General features: G+C 40.9%; 1 protein-coding gene and 1 long non-coding RNA gene across 2 annotated transcripts in view; one reads left to right on the top strand and one right to left on the bottom strand.

The window, feature by feature from the left end:
* The first annotated feature begins 217 nt into the window (after positions 1–217).
* Positions 218–1141, top strand: LOC103124391 (osteoclast-stimulating factor 1). The gene has a single exon (XM_007535117.3). It carries the CDS (start codon positions 239–241, stop codon positions 881–883), a length of 645 nt encoding a protein of 214 aa, XP_007535179.1. The 5' UTR covers positions 218–238; the 3' UTR covers positions 884–1141.
* A 6530-nt stretch (positions 1142–7671) lies between these two features.
* LOC132539754 (uncharacterized) overlaps positions 7672–14545 on the bottom strand; it is a 29492-nt gene continuing 22618 nt past the window's right edge. Inside the window, exon 3 of the long non-coding RNA XR_009551054.1 lies at positions 7672–8211. This is a non-coding gene — a long non-coding RNA (uncharacterized LOC132539754). The remainder of the gene's footprint in view (positions 8212–14545) is intronic.

Here is a 14545-nt window from a genome sequence, read left to right on the forward strand (position 1 = left end):
AAACATTTGCTGTACCATGTGTGATTGTCCAGGTTTGAGCCCTGGACAATAAGGGAAGACCATGGAAGGCACTGGAAACCCCATGGATGGTAGAGCAGTACTGTTGCATCTCTCCCAGTCTCTTACTTTAAAAAAAAAAAAATGGAGAGGCGAAGGCGCTTTCGGGCCAGGTGTCCGGTGGTGGGCGCTTTGCAGCTTTCGTGTGCAGCCTCTCTGATCGGTGGCTCCAGGAAGCGACATGTCCAAGCCGCCCCCCAAACCAGCCAAGCCAGGACAAGTTAAAGCATTTAGAGCTCTGTGTACATTTGAACCCACAACTCCAGATGAATTGTACTTTGAAGAAGGCGATATTATTTACATTACTGACATGAGTGACACCACTTGGTGGAAAGGCACCTCCAAGGGAAGGACGGAATTAATCCCAAGCAACTATATGGCTGAGCAAGCAGAATCCATCGACAATCCGTTGCATGAGGCTGCAAAGAGAGGCAACTTGAGCTGGCTGAGGGAGTGTCTGGACAACCGGGTTGGTGTGAACGGTTTGGACAAAGCAGGAAGCACTGCCTTGTACTGGGCTTGTCACGGGGGCCACAAAGATATCGTGGGAATGCTATTTACTCAACCAAACATTGAACTGAACCAACAGAACAAGTTGGGAGACACAGCTTTGCACGCTGCCGCATGGAAGGGCTATGCAGATATTGTCCAGCTGCTTCTGGCAAAAGGTGCTAGAACTGACTTAAGAAACAATGAGAAGAAGCTGGCCCTTGAAATGGCAACGAATGCAGCCTGTGCATCTCTTCTGAAAAAGAAACAAGGAACAGATGCAGTTCGAACATTAAGCAATGCCGAGGACTATCTTGATGATGAAGACTCAGACTAATTTCCTCCCAGAGCGTCAAGAGTTAAACCTTCTGTTGCTTTTGCCATTCCAAACCCTGTCTTTGCCAGAAGAGTATTGGTAACTATAAAAAGAAATGTCTATATGAAACGTGGCAGTACTGCACTGTATTTCAGTAGAATGAGCAAGTGCATACTTCTCACCTTCAGTTTGCCAACCAGTGACTGCATACTTTGCTGCATAAAGTACAGTTTTGTTTATCAGAGTAGGACTAGGAGAGATTATTTCTATTTATCAAGCTAAAGAAATTTTTTGAATTTTTTTTCTTTTAAAAATCATGATATTTTATACTTTAAAGTTCTTTACCTCAAGGATTAGCTATTTTGAATGGATTATTCGAGGCGGGGGGGGGGTAGGCTGGGGTTGTGATGCTTGTTATAGTAATAAACCAAAAGATTTAACAGTAAAAAAAAATGGAAAAAGCAACGAGAAGGGAAAGGGGGGCAGGGAGAAAGAGAGAGAGAGAGAGAGAGAGGAAAGAGGAGAGGGAGTGGAGGTAATTGAGTCTATAAGACAGCTCAGTGGTATCTTGTATGCAAAAAGTCTTGAGTCCATCCCTGATTTTGTTTTTATTTTTCTTTCTTTGTTTCTTATTTCTTATTTTCCCCAATGGAACTCTGTACAGCTCTGGCTTTTGGTGGTGTCTTGGACTGAACCTGAAATGCCTAATGCTTGAAAATCTTTTGCATTAGGTTTTGTTACATTCCATACCCTAGCTCCAAAATTAAAAAAAAAAAAAAAAAGTGTGTGGTGGGAGTCGGGGGCCGACAGGCAGGTCAAATCAAGAGTTTTATCTTTCAGAGCCAGAGGGAACTCACTGGTAGGGTTCTAGATTTACATCTACATGGAGGAATCACAAGAGAGCCACCCATGTTTCAGAGAGATGAGTTTTTGTGGGGCTTTTTTTTGTTTGTTTGCTTTATACTTTCCCTTTCTTTTGTATTTATTTATTTTTTATTTATAAAATGGAAATATTGACAAGACCGTAGGATAAGAAATGGTACAATTACACACAATTCCCACTACCAGAATTCCATGTCCAATTCCCTCCCTTAAAAGCTTTCCTATTCTTTAATCCCTTTGAGAATATGGACCCAGGATCATCATGGGCTGCAGAAGGTGGGAGAAGAGAGGAGAAAAAAACCACTTAGAGGCATGTAGACTCAAAAGGAATGGGGTGAGTTTCCTGGTCTTCCAACTTTTATAGAGGGTTCATGACATGCTGAAGGGGGACCCTGAGTGCATTAACTTCAATCATTGTCTCCAGATGCCCACATCTGCATTCACCCGCATTTTATGGCATGAGCAGTCATGTAGAGAGCAAGACATTCGTGGTCCTCTCTTGTCAGTTAACTGCAGGGTGTAGAGGGAGGTGTTGCTGTCATCCTCCTTCCAGAAGAGTCTTTTATCCTTAGCACCTTAACATGTTGTGTTCAAGGACTCTTATTGTTTGTTTATATCTCTTACTCAATGACCTATGATTTTTGAACATGAGTGATTTTGCTTGGATGCATAATGTAAAGAATTAAAACCCATCAACTTGGGTTTTTTGTTTATTGGCTGGTTGGTTTTGGTTTTTTGTTTTATTTTTTTTAAAATAGCCAAACTCTAAGACTCTGTGCAAATTACAGTGGTTATTCACGGGGTGGAGGTGGGGCGTAGAATTGTGGTGGTGTTTGTGGTGTAGAACCATACCCTTGTAATTTTTATAAACTTGTAAATCATTATTTTCACAAATAAGCATTAAAAATAAATATGAGGGAGTCGGGCAGTGGCGCAGTGGGTTAAGCGCACGTGGCCCAAAGCATAAGGACTGGCATAAGGATCCTGGTTCGAGCCCCCGGCTCCCCACCTGCAGGGGAGTCACTTCACAGGCTGTGAAGCAGGTCTGCAGGTGTCTATCTTTCTCTCTCCCCCTCTCTGTCTTCCCCTCCTCTCTCCATTTCTCTCTGCCCTATCTAACAATGAAGACATCAACAACAACAACTACAACAGCAATGAAAAACAAGGGCAACAAAAAGGGAAAATAAATAAATATAATAAATAAATAAATAAATTTGACCAAAAAAAAATCCTAATCCTTTCTTGGTTTTGTGGACGTATAAAACAATGGTAAAGGAGACGGATGGTAGTGCACCTGGTTTGAGCCCCTGGTCCCCACCAGCAGAAGAAAGCTTCACAAGCAGTGAAACACTTCTTGCAGGTGTCTCTCTCTTTCTCCCTCTCCCTCTCTCAAAATTTCTCTCTGTTTTATCAAGTAAAATGATTTTTTTAAAAAAAACTATCAAAAAAACTTACCATAAAATGCAAAAGCAAAAAAAAAAAAAAGGGGGTGGGTGGGCAGACTCAGCCAGAGATGATGATTTTACTATAGGCTTAGGAACAAGGAGTTGAAATTCATAGGAAAGGAGAAACAGTTTGGAGAATACACTAAATGAATTTTTAGTTTGTTAATCTAAAGATTTATTTGTGATATCAGAAAAAATAGATCCAGATAGCCTTTCATTTCTATTTCTGTCTACCTCCTCATCCTTCCTAGAACTATTCAATGGACATTGTTTGACAGCAAAGGTCCTGGGGCATCTGGAGGGAGAAGGGGGCAGGAGGCAGACTTCTCCTCGACCAGAACACAAGCCAGGCTATGACTGCATACCAAGATCTGCTAAATTGTCCCCTGCTTCGACCTCCCCCATCCCCCACCTACAGGGGACCTGCTTCACTACTTGTGAAGCAGGTCTGCAAGTGTCTATCTTTCTCTCCCCTTCACTGTCTCCCCCCTCCATCTCAATTTCTCTCTGTCCTAGCCAAAAAAAAAAAGAAAGAAAGAAAGAAAGAAAGAAAGAAAGAAAGAAAGAAAGAAAGAAAGAAAAATGGCCACAGGAGCAGTGAATTCATAGTGCCAGCACCAAGCCCTAGCGGTAACACTGAAATTAGAAAAAAAAAAAAAAAATGCCGCCCGGTAAATGGATGTGAAGATTTCTCCCACATTTCCACCTGTTGCTTTTGATTTGAACATGCAGCCTGCACAGAAGTGCACATTGAAGATCTCCATGTCTTCTTCCACACAGAAGATCTCCATGTCTCCATCTGACCAAAAGTGGCCCTTCAGCAGACACTAAGGACACCCAGGTCCCATCCCCTGCAGTAGTGATGAGTTAATAGCCCTGCAAGTTCCAAGCTCAGGAGAAAATAAAATATTGTTGAGCTAGCCCTTTCTGGCTCTCTGCCTCCTTGTCAGTCTGGGTTTACCTGGAATCTGCATTAACTTCCAGAATCTCCCTCAGACCAAAAAAAAAAAACCCTGGGATCATCCTCCTGAAGGAAGAAATTCAGGCTGGGTTTTGTCAAAATGTTTTTGGCAGTGACCTGGTGGAGGCCACCTCTGCAGGCAAAGTTACTTTCTTCAGGAAATGTGTGATTTACTTCCCTGGAGACCCCACAGCACAGCATTTGAACTTTTCTTGGCGAAACTTCCTACAAACCTTCTACCTCGAGTTCTACTTAGCCCATCAAAGGATGGAGGGAATGAGTAGAAAGGAAGAAAAAAAACAGAGAGAAGAAGAATGATTTCCTCCACTTTCCCCACCTTTACTTTTCAAATCTCAGCATGCACACGGAGAGAGTTTCCAAGAGGGAATGAAAGGCAGGCAACAGGTCACCTTTTTCTAATCAGAAAATGTTTTAAACAGAACAGTTCATTCATTTTACAGGTGCAGAGGCTAAATTTTTCCTGATTTGTTTGCCTAAGCTTCTGGGTGGGGTCCTCACTTTTCCCTGGCTCCATCTTCTCAGCACAGCCTATTTCTCATTCTCTCATGCAAAACAGTTTTGTGGAAAGAAAAAAAAAGGGTATTGCAGTGCAAGCCACTACCCCCCCCTCCGCCACCCACCCCCCCTCACAACCTCAGCTGGCATTTGGCCCTTCAGGATAGGACATATTCCAGGAGCAGAGCCAGGAAAACTCTCACCACAGCAGGCAGGAAAGGCCTCCTATAAGAGCTGGTTGGGAACCTCTTCCCCAGAAGCTACTCTGTGACTCCCTGGCAGCCCCACCAGTTGTCTGTGACTCAGAACAACCAGGTGGGCAGTCGGATGCCTCATGACTACTTTGAGACAGAGTATTATGATCCAGCCACCTCGGCCATCCTGACCCCTGAGTAGACCAGCAAGATACCTATCTGGCTGGAGACCAGGCTCCTTCCTTTCTCTGTTTTCCCTAGCGCCAGGCCAACCGAGAAGGACTAAGAGGCTAGAGATATATGATAGAGGTCTTTGTCTGGAAGTCTTTGGCGGCAGGGAACAGAAACCCTCTTATTCTACTCCGAGCCCTACCTCACCCTGCTGACTCTCAGAGAGGTTTTCCCCGGTGGATCATAGGACTGTTTTTGTTTCCCGCTCACAGGGTGTATAACCCAGTCTAGCAAATGCACAGGAAATTACAACATGTGCTGTGGGCAGACAGCCTCACTGCAGATTTATTTTTCGCTCCTCATCGTCCTTTTGCCTAATTTCTTCACTTGTTTAATTCGATTTCATCTTGTCTGCTTTGTGTCTTTTTTTTTTTTTTTTATAAATTCCTGAAATCCTTTTTAGCAGTCAATCAGCAGCCTGGCTTGTAGACCTCAAGGCTTCTCTTACCTCCACTTCCAAAGTCCTCTGTAGAGCACTGCAGGGTAGATGTCTCCCACCCTAATTTCTTTACAGAAGGCAAAGTTAATTTTTTTTATTTTGATCTTTATTTATTATTGTATAGAGATAGAGAGAAATTGAGAAGGGGAAGAGGTGATAGAGAGGGAGAGAGACAGAGAGACACCTGCAGCTCTGCTTCACCACTTGTGAAGCTTTCCCCATGCAGGTGGGAACCGGGGGCTTGAACATGGGTCCTTGCACACCGTAGTGTGTGAGCTTAACCAAGTTTATAAATATACCCAAAGTTTATTTTCTTTATTCCATTTTTTAAACTTTATTTATTTTATTTGATAGATCAGAGAGAAATTGAGAAGGAAAGGAGAGAGAGGAGGAGAGACAGAGAGACACCCGCAGCCCTGTTTCATCACTTGTGAAGCTTACCCCCTACAGGTGGGGACCGGGGACTCACACTTAGGTCCTCATGCATGGTAATATGTGCACTAAACCAAGTGTGCCACCACCCAGCCCCTGTTTAATCTACTGTATTTATGTATTTATTTTGTCATCAGCAGGCCTTCACTGCTCTGAGCTAACAGTATCAGACAGACAGAACAGAGCGGAAGGGAGGAAAGGAAACCCCAACACCAAGATTTTCCCTAGCCCAGTGGATATCAAGCTCTAATCTCTTTTCACACACCACAGGAGAACGTTTTGCCAGTCCCAGAAGACAAGCAAGCCTTGCTGGCTGGCGTGGCTTGTAACTTACCTTGAAATTACCGTCTGGATTCTCATAGGTTAAGCAGAAAGTGTAGGCTGGATAGGTCACCATGCTTTTGCCCAACCTTAGAATCCTCAATGTCAGGGCCCAGGTGGTAGCACAGACAGTACTAAGCACAAAATCCATGCAAGGATCCGTGTTTAAGCCCCAGCTCCCAACTTGTAGCAGGGGGTGGGCAGTGCTTTACAAGCGGTGAAACAAGTCTACAGGTCTCTCTTTTTCCCTCCTCTATCTCCTGGTCCTCTCTAAGTTTCTCTCTGACCTACCAATAAACTGGGGAAAAAAAAAAAAAAAAAGACTGCCAGGAGTAGTGCATTTATAATGCCAGAGACAAAAAAAAAAGGAATCCTCAGTGTCCTCATCTGTGAAATGGATTGAAGGAATCAGATATGTGTCGGGCTGCATCTCAGGGGAGAGAGAAGGGATCAGAGCAGAGAGGGAACACAAATCTTTATTCATGCAGACACCTCTGAGTTGGGTGAGAGCGCAGTCGTTCCAGCCACGTGGAGCTAGCAAAATGGCCGCCTCTTGCAGGCAGCAACCCTTCCCTGCATCAGGTCACCAAGGTGACAAGGGAAAGAGAGAGAGGCGGAAGCAGGAGGGCTTTATAGGGCAAAAACCAGAAGTGGCGAGTTGGGATGGGATGGCCAGGAAAAGGGGGTGGAGAGGCAAAAGGCACACTGGGAAAATAGTCACTAGGACGCTTCCACCTTCCCAGCATCCTGGCAACTGTTGCAACGGTTTTAACTAAGCTACCAATACCCTGAGGGGATAATGTGTTGGATATATGTAAACAAAATGGTTTGTGGGCCCTGCCAATGTTCAACCACATCTGCACAATTTCCCAACAGATATGAGGAACCCTAACTCGTTTCTCCTGACCATACTCACCCTGTCTGCCCATGACACTAGATCTCCTCACCAGATGATCACTTCTTACTCTTAGCCACCTTCCTCCTGTGTATTCCAATCCTAGGTTTACCTACCATCCATCCTTAGTGAAGCCATCTTTAGTCAAGAAGAAGTTACTCTTCCCACATAAAACTTCAATTTTTTTTAAATTTCTTTATTGGAGGATTAATGTTTTACATTCAACAGTAAATACAATAGTTTGTACATGCATAACATGTCTCAGTTTTCCACATCAAAATACAACTCCCACTAGGTCCTCTGTCATCCTTCTTGGACCTGTATTCTCCCCCCAGCCACCCCACCCACCCCAGAATCTTTTACTTTGGTGCAATACACCAACTCCAGTTCAGGTTCTACTTATGTTGACTCTTCTGATCATGTTTTTCAACTTCTGCCTGAGAATGAGATCATCCCATGTTTCTTATTTCAATTAACATGAGTTTTTCAAGGTCCATCCAAGATCAGCTGAAAACGGTGAAGTCACGATTTTTGATAGCCGAGTAGTATTTCATTGTGTATATATACCACAACTTGCTCAGCTACTCATCTGTTGATGGACACCTGGTTTGCTTCCAGGTTTTGGCTATTACAAATTGTGCTGCTAAGAACATATGTGTACACACATCTTTTTGGATGGGTGTCTTGGGTTCCTTAAGATATATCCCCAGGAGAGGAATTGCAGGATCATAGAGTAGGTCCATTTCTAGCCTTCTGAGAGTTCTCCAGAATGCTCCCCACAGAGGCTGGACCAATTGACATTCCCACCAGCAGTGCAGGAGGGTTCCTTTGACCCCACAACCTCTCCAGCATTTACTACTGCTACCTTTTCTGATGTATGACATTCTCACAGGAGTGAAGTGGTATCTCATTGTTGTCTTTATTTGCATTGCTCTGACAATCAAGGACTTGGGCATTTTTCATGTGTTTCTTGGCCTTTTGGAGGACTTCAATTTTTACAAAGTCTTTTGCACACACATTCTCTTGGAATTTTCTGGAACAACTCAGAGAAGTAGTAGATAGAAATTTTAAGGAAAATTCTTTCTTGTTAGTCAAATACCCCCACTTGCAGGGGAAAAGCTTTGCAAGTGGAAAAGCAATGTTGTAGGTGTCTCTCTGTCTCTTTCACGATCTATCTCACCCTTCCCTCTTGATTTCTGGCTGTCTCTATCTAATAAATAAATAAATAAAGATAATAAAAAAGGTTTTTAAACAAAAAAAATAAAATAAACAGTGACAAACACAGTCTGCCACGTATTTCCTCTTTGTTGTTGGGTTGAACAGGACATCTTAGAGTCTCAGACATGAAAGTCTTTTGAAAAACCATTATGCTGTTAAAAAAAAAAAAAAAGAAAGAAAGAAGAATAAAAGAGAAAAAAAAGAAAAAGGAAAAACCATTATGCTGTTTTTTCTGCCCCCTAGTTTGCCATATATTTTACACACAAAATAGAACATATGCTGCCAAGCCCTTAATGGTCCACCCAGCACTGAAAATTCTCATGGATAGCAAGTTTCTTCCAAGCACTAATGGGAAGACTGAACGCATGGAAGAGACAAAAGAAGTTTTCCATTGTCAGCTCTTAATGAACTAAAGATCACTGTTATAGAAGCAGTAGTTAGGTTCCTGGTTATTAAACCATTTGTTCTGCTTTATATCTTAATGCTTTTCAGCCACCAAGTTGCAGATGCTACCATGATGACATCCTGACTTGCCTGGGCAGACAACCTCACCAATGTGTCCTGGGACTTCACCTCCCCAGAGCCCTACTTCACTAAGAAAAGATAAAAACAGGCTGGGGGTATGGATCCACCTGTCAACACCCATAATGAGCAGAGAAGAAATTACAGAAGTCAAACATTCCACTTTCTGTACCCCCATAAGGAATTTTTATCCATACTCCCACAGAGATAAAGAATAGGGGAGCTTCCAATGGAGGGGATAGGATACAGAATTCTGGTGGTGAGAATTGTATGGAATTGTACCCCTCTTACTCCACAATCTTGTTAATCATTATTAAATTATTAATATAAATAAAATATATATTTTAAAATCTTATCAGCATGAAATAGGCAATTGTGTCTATAAGACACTTTTAGTAAGCCTTATGGTAACCACAAACCAAAAACTTACATTGGGTTGACAAAGTACAGAGCGGTATGTCTTAATTCTTTTCTCTTTATATTTTGTCAATCTACTGTAGGTTAAAAGTGTCTTATAGACCATGATATGAAAGGGAGAAATACCTGTAAGTCTTCTACCTGACAGGACGCATAACTAAAATACAAACAGAATGAATAAAGCTCAGAAGTACCCAATTTAAAAAGCTACAAACAAGTCAAATAAAAGTGACTTGAATAGGCATATATCTAAAGATCATATACAAAATGACTAAATGCTGTATAAAAAGAATTCTAACTCTCACTAATCATCAGAAAATTACAAACCAAGTTCAGGAGATAGCATCTCACACCCATTCAAAGGATTATTATTGGGAGGACAGACTAGAACAATTGCTGATGAGCTGAAGAAAATGAAAGTTGCTACATTACTGGTGGGAATATCACACTAAAATTAGTACAGAGATTTCTCTTTTTTGAATTTTTTAACTTTTAAAAAAAGAATATTGAATAGAGACAGCCACAAATTGAGAGGGAAGGGGGTGACAGGAAGAAAGACAAAAAGACGGGGAGTCGGGCTGTAGCGCAGTGGGTTAAGCGCAAGTGGCTCAAGGATGGGCATAAGGAGGCCAGGTGGTGGCGCACCTGGTTGAGCACATGTATTACAATGCATAAGGACCTGGTTCGAGCCCCCCGGTTCCCACCTGCAGGGGGAAAGCTTCACAAGTGGTGAAGCAGGGCTGCAGGTGTCTCTCTGTCTCTCTCCCTTTCTATCACCCCCTCCCTCTTGATTTCTGTCTCTGTCCAATAAATACATATTTAAAAAAAATAAAATCTAAAAAAAAAGTTAAAAAAGAAAGGATCCCGATTCGAGCCCCCAGCTCCCCACCTGCAGGGGAGTCGCTTCACAAGCAGTGAAACAGGTCTGCAGGTGTCTATCTTTCTCTCCTCTCTATCTTCCCCTCCTCTCTCCATTTCCCTCTGTTCTATCCAACAACAACGACACCAATCATAACTACAACAGTAAAACAACAAGGGCAACAAAAGGGAATAAATAATAAATAGATATTTTTTAAAAGCTTTAAAAAGAAAGAAAGAAAGAAAGAAAGAAAGAAAGAAAGAAAGAAAGAAAGAAAGAAAGAAAGAAAAAGATACCTGCAGACCTGCTTCACCACTCGCAAAGCTTTCCCCCTGCATGTGGGGACCAGGGGCTGGAAACCAAATCCTTGAATTTTGTAACATGTGCTCTCAACAAAGTGGCCACCACCCAATCCCCAGAGATTTCTCCTAATATATTAAAATAACAACTGTGATTTCTTTTTAAGTTTCTCTTAAAAAACACACACAGTAATTTAAAACTCAAGCTTTGAATACTACCACTTCCCTAAAGCACTTACAGCCTATATTGCAGACAGAAATACATTCAGCTCTTTCCTAGGGCATAGTGAATATTATTATTTTTCCTCTCTTCACTCTTAACCTGATAATTCAACTACAACTATTAGTGGATCCTACCTGGTCTCATTGAATATATGGAATCAGCAAAACAATATTGCAAATAGATTTAACAGGAAACATGGGTAATAATTCTTACCATGGGTGAATCAAGCTTCTTCAGGGCTAAAAAATAAAACTGGAGAAAACGGAAACTGTCAGATGAATTTACTCCTAGATGGGATATAGTGAACCGAAAAATAAGAATTTGCAAAGAAAAAGAAAAATAAGGAGTAGCCAGCCTATCTCTAAGACTTGGTGGAAACTACAGTGGTTGGTTATCAAGGGGAGAAGGGAGACATTAAATTTTGGTGATGGATTTGATACGCTACTATGCATCTATTTTACTTTTTAGTCTTACGAATCATTATTAAATCACTAACAAAAATAATAATTCTTAAAGATCCAATGCAAGTAACTTACAGAGTTAAAAAAAAAATTCATGATCAGAGTCTACCCATTTTGGTTGGATGAGTGAGAATGAGAAAGCAGTGTCACTTCTTTTCCTTCCTTTTCTTGAGAAAGTATTGGGGGCCAGATAGCGGCGCACCTAGTTGAACCCACGTGTAACAATGCTCAAGGACCCAGGTTCAAGCCCCTGGTCCCCATCTGCAGGGAGAAAGCCGTACAAGTGGTGAAGCAGGGCTGCAGTTGTCTCTCTGTCTCTCTCCCTCTCTGTCTCCCCCTTCCTCTCAATTTCTGACTGTCTCTATCAGGTAAATAAAGATAATAAAAAAAATTAAACATGAATTGGAAAGCTATCAAGGGAGGGAATGAGATATGGAGCTCTGGTGGTGGGAAACTGTGTGGAATTGTACCCCTCTTATCCTATGGTCTTCTCAGTGTTTCCATTTTATAAATAATTTTTAAATAATAAAAAAATTAAAGATAAGAGAGTATCTTGTGTCCTTCTCTAGTCTGAATTATACAATGGTGCATGTTTTGTGTGGAGTCTTATCTTATACTGGGAAATTTTATTTTCTTTCTTTTTTTATTTTGTAATTGTTTATTATTTTTTTTCTACAACTCTCCTCACCACAAGTCTGTGTCCCCACCCCCACAGATAATCACTATAGTTCTTGGAAAATTTTCTATTTCTATTTCTGGAAGACTATAGTTCTTGATTTCGTATTGATGTGACAGAAGCTTGAACAGCTGCTTCTGTCCTCCTCAAAACTCCATTGGTACAGATCCACAAAGGATGACAGAGAAACTAGTGGGGGTTGTATTGTTATATGGAAAACTGGGAAATGTTATGCATGTAGAAACTATTGTATTTACTGTCAAATGTAAAACATGAATTCCCCAAGAAAGAAATTAAAGACAAAAAACTCCATTGGACTCCCCCAGGAATGTGACTGAGACACCTACCAGAATTTGACTTGATATTCAAGATTCTGAGTTACTGCTTTCCCTCAGATTGTTTGGCCCTAGAGCTTAATACCCTTTATCCGTAAAGAAAACTGCTATTCTTGGCCTCCAGGAGCTAACTCAGTGAGTGGAGTCCAGACTTGCCACTTGTAAGTTCCTAGGTTTGATCCTCGGCACCATAGCAAAGCACCAAGCACGGTATCAGATAAATCGCATTAACAGATGTTCAAAAGGTGCTTTTGTTTCTCTTTCTCTCTATAAAAAAAAAAAAAAAAAAAAAAAAAAAAAAACAGGGCTGGGCTGGGCTGTTGGGCAGCAGGTTAAGCTCTCATGGCATGAAACACAAGGACCAGCATAAGGATGCTGGTTCGAGATGCCAGTTCAAGCCCCCAGCTCCCCACCTGCAGGGGAGTTGTTTCACAGATAGTCTACAGGTGTAGAAGCAGGTCTACAGGTGTCTGTCTTTCTCTCCCTCTCTCTGTCTCCCCCTCCTCTCTCCATTTCTCTCTGCCCTATCCAACAACGACAACAGCAATAACAACAATAATAATTATGACAACAACGATGAACAACAAGGACAACAAAAAGGGAAAAATGGCCTCCAGAAGCAGTGGATTCATAGTGCAAGCAGCGAGACCCAGCAATAACCCTGGAGGAAAAAAAAAATCACAAGCTAATAATTGAGCCTGAGAGGCTACTCAGTGGTGCTACACATGTGCAAATCTCTTTAGCAACATATACAAACACACACATGCATGCACAAACACAAGTATAGCTATTCTCTCTAATGATAGTTAACTGACCCTCAGTAGCCAAGTTTTTGTTATCACATCTCTTCCCATCAAAGCAAAACAAGTACAAGGCCAGGAAACCTGTTCAAGTCACAACAAGAATTAGGAGATTGCTACCTCTTTTCTCAGGCGAGCCTGAGGTTTTTATCACATCTTTATACTCAAGGACTTGGCTGAAAATAATAACATTTTTTTTTCCTTTGTGTACACTGAAATTTCAAGTTTGTAGGAGGTGTCTTTGTGTGCCTGACATGTGTAGGAAACAAAATACTTTGACATTTTCACATCTGAATTTAAAAGTCCATTGAGGTTACATTTTTCAGACACTCTTAATGCTTTTCCATTATACAAGAAAAATCCTCTTCCCTCTGATTCTAACACAGATCAGAACAAGAGAGCTTAGCCAGGCTTCTGTAAAAACTAGAAACAGTCACCAAAGAACACTAGCTGGCAAGTGAATTGAGAAAGAAGCAAAGAAATGTATGAAATTTCAGATGTCAGCTTTGACAGAAAACTAAAGATCAAACAAACCACATTTGTTTCTCTTTTATGCCTCCCTGAGAAATTTGCTTTTTAAGTTTTTTTTTTTTTTTCACTTAATGAAATACACGGTCCACTGGCACAGACGGTCTAAGACAGTACAAAGAGGCTATCAGAATTGTTCTCGGTTTTACTGAGATTAGTTGACACACAGTGTCATATTAGACTAAGGAACAGCATGATGGCTTGACATATGCATAATTGTTGAAATGATAATCACAGTAGTCCAGTTAACATCTGCCACCTTACAAATGTACACTTTCTTCTTGTGATGAAAATGTCTACTCACTAATGTATTCCATTATTACATATATCACACTTTCTTTATTTATCTATTGGGTACTTTGGTTGTTTCAAGGTTTGAGCTATTGAAAATAATGTAAGGACTACAAGGGTCCACAAATAACTCTTCAGGGTAATAATTTTATTTCCTTTATATACCATTCCAAAAGTTGAATGTCTTTAGTGTCTTAAGATATCTTTTACTTTTTAAAGAAATACCATACTATTTTCCCAACTGACATTTCCCAATTTGCATTCCCATAGAGGAATTGTTTTCTCAGTTAGTATCTGAGAAAGTAGTTACTGTATCCTGATTATCATCATAACATTAACCACAGGATGAAACTCCAGAAAACTGAGAACCAAGAAAGGCAAGAAGAGAAAGAAAAAAGATAGAAAGAAAGGTTGCTCATCCTCACTCTCTAGCTTCTTTTAAAAGTATCCACACAGATTTATTTTTATAAAATTCACATTTAAATTATACACACATACACATCTATGCCTTCAAAGAGGAGTTCCATGAATGACATAATTAATCATTGACATCTTACGAGATTATATTGTATCTGAGAATCAACATGTGCTTCACTATCACTCCCAGATGTTTGCAAGATTGCGATGCTAGAGGAAAAGGAAAAGATGGCTTCATTTTCAAAGCCTCAAATGGATAGGCAAGGAAGAAGCAAGCTTTTGACTTCATGAAAACCCTATGATATTTTTGATCCAAGAAAA

This window comes from Erinaceus europaeus, chromosome 8 (assembly GCF_950295315.1).
Source record: "Erinaceus europaeus chromosome 8, mEriEur2.1, whole genome shotgun sequence".
In the NCBI taxonomy this organism is placed as follows: Eukaryota; Metazoa; Chordata; class Mammalia; order Eulipotyphla; family Erinaceidae; genus Erinaceus; species Erinaceus europaeus.